At 38.4% G+C, this 24,581-nt stretch overlaps 1 protein-coding gene across 2 annotated transcripts; it reads right to left on the minus strand.

The window, feature by feature from the left end:
- LOC122717932 (tsukushi) lies at positions 1–23,234 on the minus strand. Of its 2 annotated transcripts, none has more exons than XM_043942474.1 (3): positions 22,260–23,234; positions 2,803–3,029; positions 1–2,682 (listed from the first exon to the last, which is right to left on the minus strand). In XM_043942474.1, the coding sequence occupies exons 1-3, from the start codon at positions 22,303–22,305 to the stop codon at positions 1,843–1,845; spliced, it is 1,113 nt and encodes a 370-aa protein (XP_043798409.1). In that variant the 5' UTR covers positions 22,306–23,234; the 3' UTR covers positions 1–1,842. The 2 variants fall into 2 exon arrangements, with proteins under 2 accessions (XP_043798409.1, XP_043798410.1); XM_043942475.1 differs by lacking the exon at positions 22,260–23,234 and adding an exon at positions 4,487–4,676.
- Positions 23,235–24,581: the final 1,347 nt, after the last annotated feature.

Genomic DNA, 24,581 nt, shown 5'->3' on the forward strand with positions numbered 1-24,581 from the left:
TTAAAGATTTATTTTATGGAATTTACCGAATTGTCGGTATCCATTATTTTTGTACAATAAATCTACTAAAAGTTAAAGAAAATTTAATAGAAATACATTAGAAATATGATTTAAGTACAAATGTATATATATTAAGTACAAATAAGTACGCATACAAAGAATCTTTATTGATCGGCAGGTTACAGCTTCGTTTCTTACTCGCTATTAATTCAAAATCTAAACGTGGACTATCAACTCGAACTTTGCTCTATCGTTTTTTTATCGTTACAAATTCTCGAAAGAAAAAGTAATAACTTCGTTTAAATAAAATAATTGTTACACGCTATTAAAAAAAAAAATAATTAATAGAATTGTACAAATATTAGGAACTATGCAGTAATATCTTAATCTTCAGATATAATATGATGTTTTATTTCTTCTTCGTATGTCGCACTTTAAATTAAAAAATGGATTAATTTAATGGATTGGATATTTGGCACTTTTCATAAAAGGCATAACATCAAATTTTCTATTACACAGAGAACACAAATTTGTAATTAAAAAAAAAAGAAAAGAAAAGAAAAGAAAAAGCATAAATAACTTTTAAAACTCAAATATAATAATAATAGAAAATATTTTTCATTAAATATAAATAAATATGATATATAACATGTATGTACGTACATACGTGCATCCTGTATGCACCTATGTATTAATATGTATAGGCATATACATATATTAACATATACATATGTAAAGCTTATATGTATACCTAGAATATAGTATCACGTAACACGAGAAGAATAATCTTCGAAGTAAAATTCGATGGAACCGATATTGCATTTTTTGCTCTTTGAATGAAATCAAGTTTAAAAGATGCAATGAGAATTATATCGAAAATGTATGAATATCGATACGAGATTAAAAATGTACTGTTTTCGATCGATATTCGCAAATCTTTTCGAAACTTACACATACATCTTAGTTAGTTTATAATTTTCGAAATCCATTCCAACTGTAAGATAATACGTATAATACGAATATCGAAATTCCACTATCGTAAACGACAATCAGAGTTGTTGTTAGTTGCTAGTAGAAATAGGAATCAACGGAAATTCGGGATATCGGTTTTCGATTAAATTCGCAGATTACCGATGTTATCGAACCATAATCGAGATCGTATCATTATTATTATTATTATTATTTTTTTTAGAACACAGATATTTATTTAACGATTTATTTTATTTTATCATTTTGTTTTCCTATCTCACTCTCCGATTCACAAAATTTCAAAAATGTTCTCTTCTAAATTCTTTACAATATATAATTTAACAATTTAACAGATGTCAACGATCTAATAAGGATATCGTAAACTGCCTTTCTTATGATTCTTATTACTCCACCAGTTTCAAATCTCTCTGCATGTTTCTTTATTAAATTCGTACAAACAAGGCCCTCGAGTTTCAGAAAAGTGATAATACTAGAAATTCGCGTGTGTCTCAATCGACTCTGTATCAACCTAATATTCGTACGATACAATATTTTTCGAACGAATTTTCTTACAAATCGCGCGGAATGAAATTTTTTGTATCGGTCTCCACAAAGATTGCGAATTCACCGCGTGCAATTCGGCAGTCTCTCTCGTTCTTACATTTTACGCCTATTACAGAATCATCGATGGTGCATCACGGATGAGAATAAAAGGATCAGTTTTCTTTAAAAATCGGACGAAGTACAATCCCCGTTTCTCAAGCGTTCGTCGCACACGTTTTCACTCCATTCCTCGTGGATTGAACACAATAGTCGAAATCGTCGGGTCGGTATCTCCGTTCTGACAGAATCACCGGACGTTCCGCCCGGATTTCAAGTATTCTCGGGCTGGTTCAAATTGCTGTTGAGCAACTCGGTGTTGGCGTTGTTCGCGTTCAATTTCTGCTCCTCCTTCAGCTTCTTCCTCCTCCGTTTGTTTTTCTTGTGCACGCAGAACAGGCCCACGAACAAGCAGAACAGGAAGCCGGATATGCAACAGGCGATCAATATCCACGTGTTCCTCGCCTTCTCCGTCTCGACCTGCAACCGCAGGATTTCCGTGCACCTTTCGTGCAATTCCATCGTTCGGTTCGTGAACTCTTGCCTCGCGCACTCCCCCTTCGCCCGCTCCTCGCTGCAATTGTACACCGGCCTCGAAACGATTTCACGCGCGTGCAGCCACGCGTTGAACGTGTGGCACTCGCAGCTGCCCGCGTCGAACTTGATCGGATTCTTGGACAGATCGAGTTTCTTCAGGGAGCAGAAAGGGGCCAGATCCTCCGGCGAAACGGAACCGATGTTGTTCTCGGAGACGTTCAAATAGGTGAGGGTTGGTATCGGGCCCAACGACGGTATCCTACCCAATCTGTTCTTAGACAATTGAAGCAGAATTAAAGGGGATTTAACATCCACTCGTTCGAACAGCTCGTCGCCCAATCTGTTCTTCGATAGATACAAATTTTGAAGATACGGTAAACGGAAGAGACTTTTGGGCAGGGTGTCGCACCCGTTCGTCGAGAGGTCGAGCATCTTCAGGTATCGGAGATTGTCGAAAGCCGCCTCTTGAATTTCCTGGATAAAATTGTCCCTCAGGTAAAGGTAGGCGAGGTTCGTGTACGGGGCCAGGCTGTCGTTCGTCAACACTCGTACCCTGTTCACCGACACGTCCAGGATCTGGTCAAGGGGGAGAGAGAGAGAGAAAGAGAAAAAGAATTCGATCCGATTAAAACGATCGAGAAGTGTAAAAAAAAAAAAAAAAAAAAAAGGAACTACGTTCGAAATGAATTCTCTCACCTGAATTTCCGTCTTCAAATTAGAGGGGATCCTTTCCAGACCCAGATTCGCGCAACGAACTTGAATCATCGAGTGTATCCTGCTATATCGGCAAGTTCTCAAAGGGATGTCCTGATCCATGACCAATGGGGCGCCGGAATATGCGAGCACCGTCGCATCGTCCCGCATCGTCGCGACGATGGCGAGGGCAAGCATTAGGAGTCCGTTCGTCAGGTGTGCATTCATGCCTGCAACAGAATTTCTCCTTCATATTTTTACATTTACTATTTCTCCCTCCTCGTGTCTCGAGACGTTGGCGAGACATGTTCGAGAGAACATTCTCGATAATCTCCCCCTCCCTCTCTCTGTACATAGGGATAACGTCATGCCGAATTTTCCACCCGTGAGAAGCTGGCTTCTCGCCTCATTTTTCGAGAAACGTGACCACTGTTGCACAGTCGTTCGATATAATACAAGGTAATTGGACAAAATTATTTTTTTTTATATATGGAGATATATAAAAAATTATAGAGAAATTATATAGAAAGAAAAATTACGTTTAATTAATATATATATATATTCGAATCCTTAACTCCTAACTGCTACGCGAAATATCTGCGCGGTGGATATAGCGAAAAAGTTGTAGCGGGTAATTAAGTTAGGAATCAGTTCGAATTTCAGAAACGTACAATAAACTGAACGTTGACAGTATTAAAATTAAAAGTATTAAAAAAAGAAGTTATGGCTATTTGCTATTTGTTTATAATATTATATACATTGCATTGAAATAATTATTTTTTTATACATTTTGAAAATTAATCTTGTCCAGTTAATATACGTTATTCGAAACATTGTGTTTCGCTGTCGCGAAAAAGATTGGCCGTACACGTACTGAGGAGTGGGGGAAGGTATGCGCTCCCGCACCGTATCGAGTTCGATCCATTATTCCCCCCGCCGACCGGATTCGGGAACAACGAAGAGAAGAGAATTTCCGAGTCGAAGGCATCTTCGATACTTCGGTATTTCTCGGTATATATGGAACGCGCACACGTGAATCTCTTGTGAATCTTTCGCATAACTCGGAATACCTGACGAATACCTCTCCCCTCTATCAGCGAATACAAGGGGAAGTTTAGCCAAGCTCGAAAAAAATTTATCCAGACACGGTGCGGACAACGCGATTTCAAAACGTTTAGCCGGCGGAGAGCGAGAAAATTGGTTGGTTACACGGCAACACGCGTTGCCACCGAGCTGTTCGTTGTTTATTGTAACAAGCTTTGATGAACTGCAGAGCCAGCCTCGCTAATGTAAGCCGACTGCGTATACAGTCGTGGATATATTCTCTCGGCGGATGAAGATTCGAAAGGGGAAGAGAGCACGTTCCATGGATACATTTTCGCATCGCTTGCAAAGTTCAAAGGCGGCTGTCTTTATTTTGAAACCGAATCGATCACCATCTGCTCCGTGTGAACGTATCACACAGTATACGTCGACGCGAGATACTATGAATTTTTCAACAAACTTTTACGCGAAACTGGATATCCCAAACCGCAAAGAAAGAAACTATCGCAAAAAAATAACGAGCGCACGTGTTTACTTCTGTTTTTTGTCCCCGATTCGAATACTCGATGGGTCAATGTTTTTCGATAAATTAACGAGCAAATCGAAACGTGAAGAAAAGCAAAGATAGTTAAAAGACGCTTACCAAGACGGAGATATAGGTAAAGCAAACTCTGAGTGAAAATAAATTAGGCAGTTCTCGCGTGGCGTGCGATTTAATTAGCGTGTTCGACTTCTATTGTTACTATTCCCATTATCCAAATACGTATTCGACTAACAACAGCGCGTTATCCGTACGCTTTTTCGCCCGCAGCAGTATTGTGCCTCGTCCCTCGTTCGAAACAGAAACGTTCTATCGTGCAACTACGTACGATAGGATGAGTACGTAGAATTTATCGAAGCACGCGAGACGTTCGACTCGATAAATATCGCGCCTGCAACTCGGTATACATGTTGCACTTAATGCTACATGTATATGGGGGAATTAATACGAAACGCGTTGAAAACGATGAATAATAGTTCGTAATAATTTATTCTTTCCTTCAGGAAAAATATGTCATCTAATATATCGATGTAACAACGCTTCTTCTTTTTTTTTTTTTTTTTTTTGTTTCACTCTTGTCACGAACTTTCGAATTCGGTTTGCGATGCGTACGTTTTACGAGAGAACAGCAGGGTGCAATCGTACGTAATAATTGAAGTCGCAGGAGGGAAAAGGAAAAACGAAAAAAAGGCAACCGAAAAAAAAATTCCCGAGTTTTCAGTTTTGTCCAACTTTTCCCGACGGGTAGGGTAGTAATCGGATGCTAGGCCGTGCGTATAATATATAGGATCTCCAACGTGTAAGGAGAGAAAAAAAAGAAAATATTCGTCGAAACGAGGAAACCTTTCTTCGAAATGTCTTTTTCCAAATGAAAAACCCTCGCTTGACTACCGTTTTTCGAATTTATTTTTTTCGCGGTTGAAACGATCTTCGAAATGTGGATCAAGCCTCCTCCTCTCGATCCGACAAATCCTGTAAACGCACTTTACGAGTTTACCACCGGTCAACACGAAGCATTTTTTCCTCCTCCCTTCCTTCTCCATAGAACATGGAATGAATCGATGGTGGATAGAATATTCGCGAGTCAAAGGCGCGTATCGTTTCAACGGTTGCGAAATATTTATCGTTGACGTTCGTTTTTGGTGAATTTTTCCAGAAATTGGATCTCTGGAAAATTGATCAATTCACAAGATTCCCCTTCGGTTATTATCGGACTAATGTCGAAATATCACGTGTTACATCGACAGGTAAGTAAATAGATAGAACCGATAAGATTGAAAGTGGAAAGAAGGAGACAGGAGGTACATTTGTTTTTCCAGAAAAAGATTCGTCAATGTTAAAAAATTGCGTCGTTGAACTTTGCTCGAATTATAAATACATCGCTAATTCGATACGAGATACTCTAAGTAGTTTCTTTTCTCGCCGTTTCTTATCGTTAACAGAAGAAATACGCGAAAGAAAGTTTTGTTTTTTTTTTGTTCAGTAACGATGAGTTTCAACAGGATGATTTTTCATTCAAAAACTTATCCGTGTTGTTTGCAGATTATGCGATAGATTATCGGATATTTCATATATAATTGTGACGTATCACGTTTTCAGATAGATAAAATTATAGAAAAAACATGTCATAGATATAAATATACGTGGATTTATTATCATGATGACTTGTTTATCTTTTGCGGCCGTCTTTTAATCGTTTAATCTATTAAAATCGATCGATAAATCTTTAGCGAAACGAATTATTACTATAATTTTTGTCAAGAGGAAAGAACGTGAAAATGTTTGAAAACAGGTTTGAATCGATTATTATTGCAGTCGAATAAAGTATCAAGGTCGATGCACCTCGAGACGAATGATATTAAATCCACGGATCCTTCGTTATCGATCGGCGGTAATACGCTTTCGGAATTCATCACTGTTCAATTTCCACCCACACGGATGTGAAAAATGCTCTCATTCTGTCTCTCGTCTCAAAGATAGGAAGCAATTAAAACACAGCTAAAACAGTCATTCTACAACGAAGTGCCAAACGAGTAATTAACAGATACATTAATAAATTAAACGAATTAATCAAATATTTATTACCAATAATAAATTCTGCTCGATCATCTATTCGTGTTTCTTCTCTTATTAAAAAGCGGATACAATTTTCCTAACCTCCAATTTTTTAGAAATTCGAATGTCCCCTCTTCTCCCTCGAGTATGGAAACGCGTAAAATGGAAAATTGCGCAGATCGGGAAGATCGAGCAGGCGGCAACGTGGCCGCATCTGGAAATAAAATGAAGGAGAGAAAAGTGCCGAAAATAACAGCACGTCCCGCGATGGAAAGAAAAACACATTAAGAAGAGGAGGAAAGGGTTACTTGTAGATCGAGAGTAACTAATTTTCCCTCCAGAGTATCGGCAGAAGTTTGATCCGTTCGATAATAGGGAAGCTACTAAGGCCAAATTCGATTTCGAATGATCGAATAATTTCAATTTATAAACGGAGGATCGAGTAAAGAAAAACCTATAAAATTTTATTCGGATGAAAAACTAATCGAGGATTGAGCGCAATACACGCGAACAACTTTATTAACGGATGCCGTTAATTGCTTCCTAACGCGTCATTTGATTGTTTTTTCGAATCCTTCGAGCAAAAAAATTTACGTTTGGAAAGGGAAACCGTTCGTATACAATTGTATTTGAAAACATTTTCGGATACGGAAGTGAAATAGTTTTCATTCCGATAACGCTTTAAATCCTGTATACGTATGTAATCCTGCCGTTGATCGTTGAGCGCGTAAAATTTGTTTTGCGTGTATCTCGGAAAATACGGATCGATCTCGATTCCGAACATTCGACCATTTTGTCCGCGCAAAAGGCGGCGAAACTCGACTCTAACCTTGAAAACGGTAACGAGGCACTCGATTGGCTCTCGAGATTCCTTTCTCTCTAAAAAAGGAGAGAGAGAAAGAAAGAAGAATCAAAGCGAAATGTAGATGGCAGTAGACGAAAGGCAAATGGGGAGAAAATTCAGCTCTTTGGTCACCTTTTCCCTTTCCTCTCTTGTTCCGTTCTCGGTGCAAACATCGAGAACAGAGATATTTTTCAAGCAAACAGTGCTAGCTCTCCCATTAACCGGCCAATCCTCCTCCTCATCGTTGCAGTTTTGAGAGAGAAAATAAATTGAACGAGAGAAGCCGGGCGTAATGTCGTTACTCCTGTATCACTGCAGAAATATCCTGCTAAACTTTTTTCGTATTTATTCTGTCGAGAAATCCTTCGAATTCTTCTCCTCCTATTCCGTATCCGAAATATTTGCAGTCGACTTTTGTTTCAAAGACACCACCTGTAATGCTCCACTGTGTTTGTTTTCATTCCTGCTTTTGTCGATTTCCAACAGTCAGATTCTTACCAACGATCGATGCGACGTGTTCTCGTCGAGAAGGAAGAATAATTAGAGAGAAAAACGAGTGCGGATCGTTGCAAACTTAAAATAGGTAGGGGGGGGATAGAATCTTGACCATTTATCGAAGCAAAACCGGTTATCAATTATGAAAAATTTTCCGCACGTCCATGTAATATCAAAGGCTAATCTCCTTATTAGATTATTCTACCGTGAAACGCACTATCCAAATTAATCAAAGTTTTTTCACTCTAGCGGCGAAAGATAGAATTATCGACTCGTCTCAGACTTTGGCCCTTGCTTCTCCTGCCCTCTCTATTATCTCAAACGATAGAGAAAAAAGTTTGGCGAAAAAAGTAAACTTTTCAAAGGAAGGATAAAAAACTTGGTAATAATCGATCGAGTCTCTCTTTTCTTTTCAGCCAAATATCGCGAGATCGTTTTCAATTCTCCAAGAAAGTTCTAGAATATTCGAAATTGTTAATTTTTTTCCACCGAAGAGGAGAAAATTCTTGATTGCTTGCGCGACTCGTGCATAAAGAAGGGGAGGGAGTCTGTGAAGAAAAAAGAGGTCGGGACGAATCGGATTCAATTTGCGCTCGGTGAAAAGTAAAACGCGTCACGTGTTAGACTTATTCGCAGATATTCAAGCGGAGGAAAGGCGTCGACTAGACACATCCAGATGGTTGAAAAGTGTGAATTAACCGAACAGGGAAGTCACGAGTTAACGCCCCAAGCAAGCATTGGGATTAGCCGCTTTTTCTAACCGCCTTTGTTTCATGTCCTCGTTTACGCGTTTAAAGAAACGCCAACGCAAATAGAAGGAGCGAGTTTCAATTTCATTTTTGAAACGAAATAAATCCGTTGCTTCATTGAAATTAAAGCAGCGAGAAAGGCGGTTTCGGAATTCGATTCCGCGTTTCCATTATTTCCATCCTCGATGTCATAGAGACAAGGCGAAATACTCTTCCTTTGTCGAGAGTCAAGAGAGAATTTCACAGCGACCGTTCAGAGAAATGGTATACAATCTCCTTTATCCACTTACACGTAATCCAAAGCCATCGCGTGAGCCTGCGTTTCCCCCTCCCTTTTCCCTAAAACCATTTCCTAAAACCGACCAAGTTTTCGTAAGATCGGTAGATAACGCGAGAATGGACCGGTTAAGTATATCCTCCGAGAATATATCTTTGGTATTTCGTAGAGATTTCGAATTTCTTCGTTCGTTTTCCTAGCTGCTCATTCATCACGACACCCATCGATACATGTCGTGCCTATCTTACCGTACGTTTTCGTGATAAATAGTCTGAGAAACGTCCAATAAGACGTATATTTTGAAAATCGATTTAAACGTCTTTTGAAAATTGTTATCCTACTAAGATAGATAACTCCTCCTACGACTTTACTTCTTTAAAGTTTCTAGAAAGTTTAGATAATTGGTGGAAGATCGAGGAATACGAAAGTCGAGCGAAGGATTAACTCGTAACTCGTTGGACTCGTGGGTCGAATGGAAGATGGAGATTGAGAGAGCTCGTGCTTGAAAGAATGACGGATTTAAGGGAATCTCTCCGTTTGGATTTAACGACGTGTTTCGTAAACGCGGTTTCGAAAACCGAAGGCGAATGCGGATGGTAAATTGCGAGATTAAACGCGGTTATAACGCCTCGAAAGCAACGATGGAAACAGGTTGCTTAGCTTCTCTAGATCCATTGAATATTTACGAAAACAAACGTCTCACGCTTACTTCCCTCTGCTCCCCACTCTCGACCTTCGCAGCTAAACACGTATCCGCCGCTAGTCCCCGATTCGAGACAAGATGATTAATGAAATTGAAAAAATCAGTCTTTAATTTTTCGTTATTAAATAGATTAAATACAAGCGTTGTAGGAATAAACCAAGGATCAATTTCTTTGAAGAGTAATGAGAAAAGTGTGGTGGAAAAAACGGGAAAGAATTAGTAGAAAAGAATTTATTAACAGGTTTGGTTTCGAGGGCGTGCATAACAGCGAGTACAGCGGCGAAAGCGAAAGGCTCGTTCCTTTATCGAGGTGAAAGAGAGAGAGAGGAAAGGGCCGAGTGTCTCCACGGTGTGAGAGGTTGGTCGATGAAGGGGGGAAATGGGCGGGAAACACGACAGCTCCTCCCGCAGCCGGACTAAACGAGTTAATGGGCAGTTATGAACTTTCTTCATCTAAGTTTCCACCACTTTTTTTACGTATAAATTGAAATTTTTATCGGGCGTTCGCTTAACGAGCGCCTCTTCCCCCACTTCACAAGTTTCGCGATCCGTGTACGATCGGATCGACTACGCGATTTAATTAAAGAAATCTGTAGTACCGCGTTTTTGACTCGTGATTCGTTCTAATTCGTTTCGAATACGAAATTTTATATTTCGAACGATCAATGATTTATCGACGATTTTAATTGTGATATTCGAAGATTGGTTGATTCGTCGTCGAAGAAGAAGATTGATGGCCAGTTTCTTGCTTCTTGCGATCGGAATGCTCGATTACTCTTCTTTCTTCGTTTCGAGCTGCTTTCCACTCCAGAAGTCTTACCTTCCCTTTTTCTCTTCTCGACAGCTACTCTCGTCTAATCGCGACCGCTTTTCAACTTTGATCGTTGGTTCCCGCGCAAAAGAAGGCCTCTCCTCGGCCCGGAAGCGAAACACACGCCCCGTATATTTCGCTAAAAATAACAACCACTTCTCCGCTCTACTCGTGGCTCGGGGGCTCGAGCGATTTTATTTATTCGATTCGAGAACCGCTCCACGCTTGTTCAAAATTATATATGTCGAAACTCGATGATTTTCAATTCGTTCAATTTGAAAAAAAATTTTCAAGTATACCGCCGATAGGATCGAAATCTCGTTCGAAACAAAGGGAACAACGTTTCGAAAGGACATTCGCGAAAAGTAAGAAGAATTAAAAGTAATTGATCATCGCGGTGTCGAGGAACGGATGGACGATGAAAAAGAGGAAAAGAGATAAAAAAAATTAAAAAAGAAAAAAGAACTTAGGTGTGATTTTACAAGACAATCTCGATCTGTCTCGGAATCGTTAGTCGGGATTTATGGACCCGTTCAGTATCTGACCTCGAAAAACAATCCACTCGCCTTCTTTTCTCCCCGAGATCGCGCAATTTCGTAAGGCAGAGCCGTGGGTGGCTCTTCGGTTAAGTTATCAAGGAGCGATGATATTTCCGGAGTGGGTCAAGTTTAACGATAGTTTACCCTCGTTCGATATCTATAAATTCGAGGACTTTGTTCCTTTCGAAACGGAACGAGAAGTGTGGGAAATCGGGCTTGGGTCGTTATCGAGTTTCGGGCGAAGTTTACAACGCGCTCGTTTGCGTTGGAGATCGGAAACACGAGCGGTGGAGCACGAACCTGATCGCGGAAGGATACACAGACGATTTCATTATTCTTGGCGCGAATACCTCGGTCAAGGAGGGAGGGGAAGGGAGAGGGGGGGAGAGAGAGAGAGAGAGAGAGAGAGAGAGAGAGAGAGAGAGAGAGAGAGAGAGAGAGAGAAAGGTTGGCATTCCAAGAACGTTGGTAGGTAATCGGAAGCCGCGGATGAGATTCGAGCTTCTCAAAAGCGATGGAAACGAGGTTCGAAGAACGAGGCGAGAGATAACGGGCGTCCTTATACTTGCTGCTTTCGATCTTTCGTCCTGACGCCACCGCAGTAGAGCGGGCTTTCGACGGTTAAACGAGGGGGGGGAGTGTAATATCGCGCGTTGCGCGCAATATTCGCCGTGGATCGAATTTCCACGCGCGTAACGCGAGGACCATAGCTCCGATGTTTAGATCACGCGCGCTATCGACGCTGGAATTTGCAGTTCGAGCTATGCCGTATTTCTCCGCGTCGATCCTTCCGGAATTCACCGGGACATTCGCGAATTTATATATACGGAATATTCAAGATACAAGGAAGCTGTATTCGCTATACGGAATCCGTTAATCGTTGCTTTGAACGTTATTCTTCTCAAGTGGAGGGATATCGAATCCTCCCGTTTTTCGGGGGATACACGTAATTGTACACGCGTTATTACATCTCGACGGTCGCTTTTCGAATCGGTTATCGAAAATCCTCGAATAATTTCAACTAGATCGGAAAATTGCATTTTTTCGTCCGATATTGCGTTTCTTTTTTTCCTTTTTTTTTTTAATCTCCTTTCCTTGCATTCTGAAATAAATAACGAGGATCAGGACCAGAATAAATGAAAATTATTAACGAGTGTACATCGTTCGAGCGTCGTTCCCCGAATAACGAACACGATTTGATCGCGATTTCGCGCATCCTTTTCATTGTTCCTACGACTAGGTAGGTAACGGCCATCCGGTTCGCCTATAATCATCCATGAAATCGATAATCCCGTCGATGAAAAAAAATTTTATCGTCTCCCTGTGTTAATTGACGCCTGTGGAAAAATTCTTTATAGGAAGCAAAAAAAAAAGAATCCATCGAATCGATTCGTAAAAAAAAAGGGATTATTTATTTTGACTTTTCAAGAGATCGGTGTCTCTCACGCGAGGCAGAGAAGGGGAACGAAGTAGTGCGTATCTTAAGAGCGTGCTTATCGATTATCGCCACGTACACACACACACACATATCACAGTGACAGTGTTCCGTGACACTGACTTTCGTATTGATTACGTAACAATTAGCGGCCGATTCCTGGCAAACCAGTTTACCCGCTTCGGATAGAAGAGGTCGGCCCGTCCTCGATCCAGAGAAATCCAACACGGATACGACTTCTAGATCACGATTTCTAACCGTTACGCTTCCTCCCTTACCTTACCTCGAATGGATCAAGATATTCCGTTCCATTGTTGGGGATCAATTCTCAAAAAAAATAAATTTTCAAAGAATAAAAGTTGAACAGCGAAATGAATCACCTCTCTCCCCTTGGAGATCTCGTAATGGGGAAGAAAATCCCCATTATGTTGCGAGGAAGGCGAGAGGGGGGAGGAAGGAAGTGGGCGAGCTACTTCGCCCGGAAATAATGTGGAAACGGCAAATATTATTTTAACCGTCGATTTATAGAGTGGGCCCGTCACTCTGACGAGAACCAAGCATTGTTGTTTCGAACCGTTCGTTCCTCCCGTGCGCATGCGCGCGTTTCCTTCCCGAACCCGCTAATTATAAACGCGCGCGATTTCGCCAGCTCTCTCTCTCTCTCTCTCTCTCTCTTCGCGAAAACCTGGAATTGGGAGGAAGAGAAAGGAAGAAAAAAAAAATCCAGAATACCTTTATTATTTTTCTTTTTTGTCTTATCTTTAACTTAAGATGGAAATTTCGATCGAACGGCGGGTATTCCAATCCTCTTGTGAATGAGAAGAGAAAAAGTTTGTATCTAGAGGAATGATAAAATTATTAGATGATAAAAAAAGATAAAGATAAAGATAAGAAAAAATTATTATTAAAATAATTATAAAATTATTATCTTGATTTATTCTCGAATCGAAAAAGTAAACTGATTAAAAATTTCTTGAAATGGTTGCTTTATTAATAATATTTAATAGCGGATCCGCTTTTCGTATAATTGTATTTAATATTATTGTGTTTCGAACAAAAATAAAAAATCGAATAAGTAGTAACTATCGATTATTATTACATTTTTCCTATCACAATTCTCGAGTCGGATTCGAACTTTCTTCGAGGATTTGGATGAGATCGAATTGGATGCGCGCGCGTAAAAAATAATTTGCGACGAGGATGCAAAAGGCGACCGAATCCTTTAAAACGAGCTGCATGAAATCTGCATGGAACAGTTTCAATTTGTAAAAACGGATGTAATTCACCGGTCGCGCTCTCCTACACGAGCGACGTGTAGTACAATAATTCATTCTTTTTCATAAATTTTGCGAGATCCCCGGCGAAAGAGCGACGTAAATTCGATTTGTTTTCGAGTTTAATTATATTCATAAGTAACAACTGCAAGAAAGAAGAAAACACGGTTACTTTGGTCAAACATTTTTTTTTTTTTTTTTCCCTCTATGAATTTTCATACGAAATTTTTCCTCTTCGAGAATAATAATTCTCTTTTTCAACGAGTAACGAGTCGAAGACAATTCTCTTTTCACCCTCTCTCCCCTTGTATAAATATTATTTTCAACATCGCTCATAATTTTCATATTACTTCCGGCAAACGAATGGAAATGATGGGAAAACGGTAATAAATAAAGGAACGCGACGCTGCACTTTTAATTCGTGACCCGATCAGTCGCGACCCGATCTCTTCTATCGTTCGATGGGGAAGAAAAAAAGAAAAAAAGAAAAGGAAACAAAAGCGTAATAAAATTGTTCTCTGTCGATCGACGAGAGAGAGAGAGAGAGAGAGAGAGAGAGAGAGAGAGAGAGAGAGAGAGAGAGAGTTGAATTCGCGGTTGGCACAGAGAATTAATAAGAATCACCGAGTCGCGAATAATGGTACAAAAGTTCGATCTTCGAAAAGTTTAAAAGCCACTGAAGAAAAAGCGCCGGAGAAGTTTCGAGAACTCCCGACAACTTTGTCGAACCTCGATCGGTTCTAATAGGAATATTTTTGATTCCACCGTGAGATACTCTCACGGTTGATCTATCGAATAATAGAATATATATATATATATATACACATCCAATTAGAGAGAAAGAGAAAGAGAATTATTCTTTTTCCAATAATAAATATCTTGGCGATAAAGCACCTATTAGATTTTTAAAAAAATTTGGCCGAATAATATCGAACGATAAATATCAGAACAAGATTCAAGAGTAGTGGTAGCAGACTGGAAAGGAACGTAATAAGAGTTTCTTTATCGTTTTAATTTCTGTTGGAAAATTGTTCCGCCGAGATTGTAACAACCCTCTATTACCGATTTGATTTTTCTTACACGCGTTTCCTTTCCAAAGGGAAGGGAAAAACATCGTCTCACCTACGATAATTGCGATATTACTACGAGGAAACTCTCGGGCAAACACGTAACGAACATAACGAACACGCTTTTTGTCGCGTCGTCGGAGAATTCTGTACTCACTCCCTCCCTCCGCCTTCCCCCGCGCACAAATAATCGATTCGCCTCGTTTATTACCTGCTAGCTTTCACCGACGAGTCGCACGCAAGAGAGAAAAGGTCGCGTGCACAGAGAAACAGTCGAGAAACGGTTTAACTCGGTTTTAATCGCGGTGTAAATCGCATTTAATTATTTCAAAAGCTTCAATTACAACACGTTGGTTGTATGATTATTAATTATCCAGATGCGCGATCAGAGAATCTCGATGCGAAGACACGTTTGTTCGAGCGGTGGCTCTCCGATTAACGCGATAATTTTTGTTACTTCGTAACACGAGTTTGCGCACACGTGAGGCGTGAAATAAACCGACATATCGGTTGTCTTCCGTCGAGAACTAATCGCTTTCAAGTTTTCGTTACACGTTTATTAAACCGTTGTTAAAAATTTTGAATAATATTTATATTCGTATAACCATTTGAACAGTAATAAATTATCGATGAAATTTTGATTATTAAATTTTGAAAAGTTATATATATTCGAGAATATATATATATATATATATATATATTCGAGAAAGAATTGTGGCAAGATTCTATTTTGTACAGGAAATTAGTTTTACAAACTGTTCCCACTTAACCTCGAAATGATCGAATCGATGGATGAAAATGATAGGAAAATGAGATAGAGCATTTTCTTGATCGTGTGCAAAAGTAAAGGAAAAATTTTGGAATCGAAACGGATGGTTCGTACGAGCCGATACGATTCCCCGAAGGCGAGGTAGATCATTAGAAACGTGACGAAACAACGTCTCTCTGGAGGAACGTTTGACGCGTTCCAGATGAACAGAGCACAGAGGATCACAAAGCTTTCGCGACCGATTTCTCATTCATCTTCCGCGAAGCTTCATAAATATTCTCCAGCTTGGTGGATATTGTACACGTGTGTATCCATTGCCGAGCTCTCTCTCATCCGACTTGGACAAATGAACCCGCGGAATTTCGTGCTCTCGACCATTGTGAAAGGCCAGCTCTTCCCCCCTCTACCCTAAGAGCACTAACACTCGTCGAACCTTCTGAAATTCGACGTGCTCGATTGCCGCGTACACGTTTATGCGCCATCAATTTTATCCCTCCTCTGTATTTTTCCAACGAACGATTACATCCTGGATCGATTCATAAACGCGAACTCGAAAGATAGATCGAAAAAAAAAGTTGAATCGATACGATAGAAATCGCGATTGATTTGCAAATTTGCAATTCGATGAGAAGATAATTGGAAGATAAATTGGGTTCGATCGTAATTAAAGATGCAAAAGAGCCGTAAAGAGGTATCGATTAACCTATTTCGAATGCGAGAGTGAAAGTATAATGGAATATTTTCGTTTTTGCGATCCCGATTTAAATGACGACAGAAAGGAAATCATTCGACGTAGTTATACAGTGCAATCTTTGAAGGAGGAGAACGAAGGAAAAGAAACATCGAGATTACGTTTAAATTATTAAATTTCAGCGGAGAAATATTCTCCGTGGCAAGCGAATAGCTACCTATCTATTTAAATCTTTCATCGTGCTTTGTCCGAGAGAATATCGTCGGATCTTTTTCATAAGAAGTTCTCCTTCTGTTGGAATTATTATCAGCGCATAATAAATAAATATAGTTGAAAATGTGGAACGGTCGCAAGCTCGAAGACTTTCCTCTGCAGTCGAACGAGACATTCGATATCGAGATGCCGTGGTGACACTCGATATTAATAATGTATTCCATATCAGAGTGGAATCAATCGGATCAAATAGAGGAGGACAGAATGCCATGGAACGTTCCTCGAAGCGTTGGTGTGCCGTTCTTTTCAATCCTTTGCCTCCTCGACAAAATCTCTGATCCGATATCTCTTTCGAAATTGCACGAATCTATCGTGTAAACTAGAAACCAAGCAACGACGTTTTGAACAAAATCGCAGGAATTTCGCACCACGCTAAATATATTGAGCAACTTTTGAGGTTACTTTCGTAACGCCATCTACGTATTCACGTGTGCTTGAATGGAAACAAAGCGAATGTAGGCACATAAAAAGAAAACGAATTTCATCCTTCTTAACGGGTCATTAATAATTGCTACGTCGTGTAGTAATACGTTCGTTGGTAGTCTTTACGCGAGGATGAAAACGCTTTTGGGTCAAGAAGAGCGGATTAAATTGAAGGACGCGCTCATAGGCTAAATTTAAACAGAGTAGAAGAAATCGAGCTCGACTTTTTTTTTTCTTCCGCTTACATTAGCACCGACATCGCCAAAAACTTGAATTTCTTCTCATTCCGTTTATATCCGTTCACGGCGTTGCACTACATTTCCATCGCAGCCGAACAAGTTTCACGGAACGTCTATTTTTGCAAACGACAATAGAGCAATCCAGCTGTACGTCGTGATGAAAAGAAACATATATTCAGTTGTGCAAAGTCTTAATTTGAATTAATCGACCGATTGCGAAAGTAAAATCCAAAGCGCTGTTCGATAATCCGATACGCGAGGCTCATCGAATGTGGCAGTTAGCTCTCTTCGAATGTAAAAGCTTATTGTACGACAGGAATTGTAAACCTTAAGAAAAGCGAAGATACGTAGAAAAGATGATTCACTCTATCTCTCGCGCGAAAAAAGTTGCTGTGAAGTGATAAAAGACAAGAGAAAAGTTGGTAATTAACGGATCGATGGAAATGATCGTAATAATTGACGAGCAAATACGAACAGCTAGCGAAAAAGCGTCTCGAGTCACGTGTCGCGTCCGTTGATTTAGCATTTTGCCAACGTTCGCTCGCGATCGAGATGAATCGCGTTGCATTCTTAACAACAGCCTTGAAACCTACACGCGTAAAAAAAAATCTCGATGTGGAGTTAGGCAAACGAGTTTCTAAGAAATTTATCGTATTCCTTATTTGGATCTGCTCAGGGAACAGTAGAACACTGATTGGGAGCGTTGTGCTCGTATTTCGCGATATTTCAACTATATGATACTATATGAGACGAGAGGAGGATGGCGCTCGCTTCGACGAGAAAAATCTGTACTTGCCTCGCGTTCGTAAAACTATTACGTTCAACCTATATCTTTCACCTATCGAAAGAGGCCTTGATGCTTCTTTTAAATGCAGAGATACATAGAGATGAACTTAATTATTCTTAAGTTTATCGCGAGTTATAAAAATTGATAAAAAAAATCTAAATCGTTTTAACTTCCGATTTAACTCGATATGCCGACTAATTTGAATAAAATTCTCCGTTTAAAAAAGAATAGAGTCTACGAAAACGATGGCGTCCTCGAAAGGAACTACGTAATTATTTCTTCACTGGCATAGTTTCCTCTCTCTCTCTCTCTCTCTCTCTCTCTCTCTCTCTCTCTCTCTCTCTCTCTTTTTCTTTTCATTCTTGTTTTCCGTAGCTCTCGATGCCCGCGTTAGTCTTCCATTAACGCTCATTAACATGCCGCGTGCAGTTTTAACTGGAACATCGATTCCGACCCGCTGGCACCGAACCCTCCCTCTCTCTATCTCGTTGCGTTTTTAAACGAGAGAATGGGGAAACAACTGGGGAAATCGGCCGTTGCTTATACATCCATCTCTCCCCTCTCTTTCCTCTTTCCTCTTTCCTTTATTCTCGATAAATTCGTCCTACAGATTGAAATCACACGTTCGGTTTTTCGAAAAGAGACTCGCGGCGGCCTTACGAATACGAACGGATTCGATATTTTTCTCGAATCTGGAAAATCGTGGAAAATAAAAGCACGATAATCTCTAAGTAATCTCCGTTACGGTTTAATTCTTGCACGATTCGACGGCATTAAATTTACGGCTTTTAGAAAATCGTAGCGCGACCGCGTTCACCCAGTTTAACGACACGGTCGGTTATAATGGTAAACTCGTTTATCGCCTAAATACACGCGCTACGGATGATGGAATTAATGCGGAAGGCAACATTCCGGTAATAAGCGGAACGCACTTCTGCCCAAGGTAAATCGTGGGAGAAAGTGGCGCGATTATCGCGATTAACGCGGCTCAATTTCAATTTCGATCGGGTAATAAGGATGATTAATCAAAACGCGGGGAACGAGATTGGCCGAAATTAATGGCCGGTAATTATAAAACAATCGAATCGCGATCGAGAATATGTTATATACGTATTTATTTGCATTTTCTATCGAAAATTGTCCCGTTTTCTCCAACATAAGCGCGTTTCCATCGGTTCGAAAAAAGTCAAGTTTCGTGAATTTTAAAAATTCCTTCAAATGGAAAATAAACAGAAGAATGAAAAATTGTGCGAAAAGAAACACAAGAGGTTGCAGGATATCATATATTATTTATAACGTTCGTTTCGCAAATTGAAGCAATATTTTCACGATGATATTATCGGGATATGTGTGTGTGTGTGTGTGTGTGTGTGTGTGTGTGTGTGTGTGTGTGTGTGTGTGTGTGTGTGTGTGTGTGTACGTGCGCGCGCGCGCACGCGGTCTCCAACGTTTGAAATTCCCGAAAGGAAATCGTTTTCATAAAACAGACTGATTCAATTTCACGGTGAAACGAAACTTTTTTGATTCGCGGATAGAATTTTAACAAGAGTTGGTACACCGACCGCTGATTAATTTGAATACTTTGAATTCGGTTTTTTCGATTCGGTTCGATGAGGAATAAAATTTAATTCGGTGTGAAAAAAAAAAAAAAAGGAAATCCGAATTTCAAGAATTTCTCTCCGCGCAAGAAGGTAATGATGATAATTCGATATTGTGTCTTATTTCATTGTGTGTGTTCGACTAAGTTCGATTCGGTTTACAACAATCAATTGTGTGTCGATAACACTTGTTCTTGATCGGTCGGTGATACGCAATTATAAGAGATATCTCTAGTACTCAACAAATAGACCGAGCGAAAACATTGGAAGGACAAGTTTTTAAAAAACTTTATCTCGCTCCTGAAAACGAAATTACCAATTTGCAGAGTTCCCCGTGGATTCGAGATACCGATCGGCCGCGATTTAACGACAAAGAGGGACCCCAATATAAAAAACACAATTTATTTGGACTTTCGATACGATACAAAAAAAAGTCAAATTCCAGGAATCTCGATGAAACGTGCGAACGTTGAAATTTTTATATCTATGAATGAACGATGAAAATAACAAAAGCGGAGGAAAAAAAGAAAAAAAGAAAAAGCGGATAATTTCGATAAAACGAATTCATCGTGAAGGATTTTGATTGGCAGTCTCGATAAACTTGGACTCGAGATTCGATGAGGACGAGGAAAAGGAGGGGGAGGGGAGGGGGAAAGAGAGAGAGAGAGAGAGAGAGAGAGCGTGTTGTGTTGGATTGTAAAAGTGATTTCGTTACCTGCGAAAAGAACAACGTCGCTTTTGGTCTTTGACCGAACGAAATTCGGGGAACATCTGCTGCTTCGATTCATTCCAGGTGCGCTTAAATTTGTCAGAATAGGAAGCGGGAAGACCGAGGCGGATCGAGAAGAATGGAGACCGAGGCAGTCAGTTGGAGGAAAGAAGGATGACGGGGTTGCGAGGTCGAATCGTTTTAAAGAGGGAAGCAATGCCGTTCGAAGAAGGAAAAGTATAGGTCCGGTTGTGGTCGGAGACAATGGCGGGGGGAGGGAGGAGCGGGGGGGGGGGGGGTCCGAAGCACGCAACGCGAACAGATCGCATTGCACAATGAAGCAAAAGCAATTATGAAGCAAAGCGTTACTCGTGAACGCGTTGGGAAACCAATGCGCAAGGATTATTGCATTTATCCGTGATGCAACGTTGTTTAATTATGTGTTTAAATAGAGATACGCGCATGTTTACCGGTACACGAAAACCCTCCTCTTGTTACCAACACACTCGAACGATTTGAACGGAAATGCAAGTTGTTGCTATTCTTTTACACGATACATGACGAGATGCGCAATGGTTTGAAATCGCATCATCTAGCTCGACAAAGATTAGAAAAAGCCTACTCGAACGATTCGATAACGATGCATCGCTTGTTTTTTTTCTTTACTTGTCGTTAAGTAACGATCGTATTTATCTTTATATATGCTCGTGTATATCTTTGAAAAAGTTGAAACGTTAAATCTAACTCCCTGGTACTGTATATATGTTATTTTCTTGAAAAAGTTTTCACTTCATGGGTCCCATTTGCAGAGAGCAACGAGGTCGTTGAACGGTGGATAAAAATTAACGAATCTTTTCCCCCGAAGTTTACGCGTGCCGTGAATTTAATATTTAATACGCGTAAAAGGGTGCACACGTACACGCGTGAATTCAAAGTGATGAAAATTTTAATTACGTGCACGAATCTGACGAATAACACGAGAATGTGTGAACGCGATTCGTGGTCGAATATTATTTTAATTAAAATATTGTCTGTCATTTTTCGTTCGACTGGTTTAAACTCGATTTAGGATTTTAACGTTTAACGCTTAGATACAGGAATAGATTTTCAGCGATTTTTTAATTTTAATAAATTACTACATAGTTATTTTTCTATATTTTTTTTTTATAACTTTTTCTCATTTTTATCGTATTGGGGGGCTGGTTATATTTGAAATCACGAAATAACTACGAGTTTACATAACGAACGACCAGTTTGTTAGAAAATGGCTGTCGGCGATTAGGAAAATCGTGTTCGAGATGGGGCACCGCGGTTTATCAACGAGTGCGATTTATCAACGTTCGAGAGAACGGAGATTAGCTTCCTTACCGATAACACGGAATCTTGTGATGAGACTGCTTCTCTTTCTCCTCGAAAAAAAGTAATTTAAACCTTTCCTCGATCCGATCTTTGTCATTTGTCGCATGAAAAAATCTTTTGAAACCGTTTGTGTTTGAACTAATCCTCCTCAGTTTCCTGTGTGCATTTGGTTTCAATGCAATCTTCTACATAATTAATGTACGATAAATGTATAAATTTTACGAGCCATGATTCCGCCAATAACTATCGATAAAAGGAAAATCTCTCTTCTATCGTGAACTCGCCGTAATGAGACAAGTATTGATCGATTATTAAAAATATTAAGAGTGCGATGACTTTGGACCGAAAATATTAATCGATATTAATCAATGTGATAATCAATTATGATATTAAACGATGAAAGAATGCAAGTGAAAAATACGATTCAAATCAATCGTAGAAATAACGCGCGAAAAGATCAATTTTTCGTAAAACAGCATAATTTTTTTCTATTACTTTTTGCGTGATATGCTTTATCTCGAATACTATGAAACGACATTAATCTTTTCGCAATGAGTAATCGAAATTGAGTGAGACGGAAAAGAAAAGGTTAAATGAATAGAATAGAAAATAAACAGATAATACCAAGTACCTATTAATGTGTATATATATATATTATGTATATATAATTATATCTTTCAAATTTAACAGCTAACAATCCATTCTTTCATACTCAAAACAAATGCAAGGCTACATTGACAAAATAAATAAATCGACAAAATAGGAAAATTTCGCTTACCTGTCTTTCTATCGCGCCATCCAGAGCTGTTGCAAAATAATTGCATGTCCGTAAACTGATTCACTTCTTTCTAGTAATTTCCTCTTATTTTTTTTCTTTTTGTTGTGTTCAATAGTTTTACAATATCGCGTTGAAACAATCGCAAGAATGCTGTCTTTTTAAAAACGATATCATTTTGCACATACATATGTATAATAAAAAGGTATCATTCGCGAAAACGCATACGAACACCACAGCGCACGAGCGATCAAAGGGACGATCGTCAAAACAGCGCGTATCCTTGCTCGGCGAGAAGCAGGTTTCACTACATCGTTATTACTATTCTGACGGCCGTTTCCGAGAAACTGCTCTTCCAGAGTTCCTGCTAGAATGGTTTTTACCGTTCTCACATGACTAACAGGTTGGCCGTGAACGCCGTTCGAAACTTTCGTCGATACACTTTCCACTAAATATGCTATTCAACTGCTTTCTTTTAGAACGTAATAAAACAATTAAATGAACTAGAAAAGAATAAATAAACAAAGGAGAAAACAAAAACAACAATGATATTATCAAAAAACTTGTAATATATCCATATTTCTTCGTAACTTGAAAAACAAAATTGCAACTTTGCAACTTTCTATTGTTGGCTTTGTTGTTTCTCGTCCATATTCGCCTTTAGGCTCAAAGGGTCGAACAGATATGTCCGATTTCCTAATAATTCCCGCGTAAACAAATTAGACGATTACTCTTTACGCTCTTTTCAATTATTTCTAAAATGATCTTAAAGAGTCTCGAAACTATGTGTTAATACAAAATTTGGAGGAATGAACCATTAAAAAATTAAGGGAAAAATCGTGAAGAAAAAGGACGCGGCATTTAACGCGATGTTACTTGCACGGCGTCTCGCACTCGACTGCGAGGTCGCTCGTTCAAACCGAAAACCGATTTAAAGCTGAAGCTTAGACTGCCGCCAAGCGGTATCTTGAACAGGACCGATTTTCTTCTCAGTTTTCATAATTATGCTGAAATTGCAAGCATACTTTATACTATGAATAAAAATTGACAAGTAATTAAGTTTCTAAATGACAGTATAGTACAGGACAAAAGAAATTAACTGCTTGATATATCAGCATCAATCATAAAAGGAATTTATGACTAATTTTTCGAAGATCAACATCGATTGTATGTAAAAACTTTCAGTACTTAAATGAAATAATAGAATCGATAAACATCAATTTCGTAATCAGATTTGCTTTTTATGTTTCAAGATTGGTATAAACTAAATATATATTATTTTAAGTATTTTTCTATATCAAAGTAAAGATTGTTGTAATCGATGACACATACATTTTTTGATGCAATCGCAATTAACGATATCTTTTTATTTTATATCTATTAGAATTTTTCTTGAAAAATATTGACAAAGATTTTATCATTGTTATCTGTCCGATCCATTGTTATACGTTTTGTAAATGTTTTAATAATTTAATTTAATTAAATATTTTATTTTTTCTAAAGATTGATATATTGTTTAAATTTTAAATTGTTTAAATATCTAGATTTAATTAATGCAATGATAGGCATTACTAATACTTCTTTTTTTCATTAGTTTTTAATGAAAAAACATATATATATATATAAATATATAGATGTATAGAAATATGAATATACCTGTAACTTTCATGTCATGTTCAAAAGGTCTGTATCCCTCTAACAGCCCCCTCGGCAGTCTATTGTTCATTATCTCTTTTTAAGCGTAGGGACCGATCTTATACATATATTTTCGAGGGGTTCAGAACTTCAAACTATAATAGTATGAAATATGTTGTTCGAAATACTTGGAATATATATTATTATATATATTATATTATATATATTATTTTTTTCTTTTTTAAATATTCTATAATTATGTAAAATATTGGAAATAAATAAAAAAAAAAATAATAGTAAAAACAAGTTAAAATTTTTTTGCAAACATTTTTTCTATTTTCGAAAGCTTCTGAAAAAATTAAATAATGATTAAAAGTTTGATTAAATTGATATATGATTAAATTTTCATCAATCAAGCTATAAAATTTTAAATAAAATATCTTTACATAATATCAAAGTATTACTCTTATAATATTATATTTTGTATGTTCTATATTTTATATTAAAGATATAGTATTATTATATATTTTTTACTAATTATAAATATAATATTATTATGTTATAATTTGTCATTAAAATTTCTAATAAAATTTACGAAGACTAATTACAATTAATTTATACATATTTATAGCATTTTTTTAAAATAAATAATAAATAATAAATAATTTTTAATAAATAATAGATTTTATA

Source organism: Apis laboriosa, unplaced genomic scaffold (genome assembly GCF_014066325.1).
Source record: "Apis laboriosa isolate Shangri-la unplaced genomic scaffold, ASM1406632v1 scaffold5_cov152, whole genome shotgun sequence".
Taxonomy (NCBI): Eukaryota; Metazoa; Arthropoda; class Insecta; order Hymenoptera; family Apidae; genus Apis; species Apis laboriosa.

Bases quoted from the DNA above. Each gene is read 5' to 3' on its own strand.
- LOC122717932 (XM_043942474.1), bottom strand. From the start codon at position 22,305: ATGCAATTATTTTGCAACAGCTCTGGATGGCGCGATAGAAAGACAG. The intron at 3,030-22,259 runs GTAAGCGAAATT...ATTCTGTTGCAG, and splicing joins ATGGCGCGATAGAAAGACAG to GCATGAATGCACACCTGACG. The intron at 2,683-2,802 runs GTGAGAGAATTC...CCCCTTGACCAG, and splicing joins ATTTGAAGACGGAAATTCAG to ATCCTGGACGTGTCGGTGAA.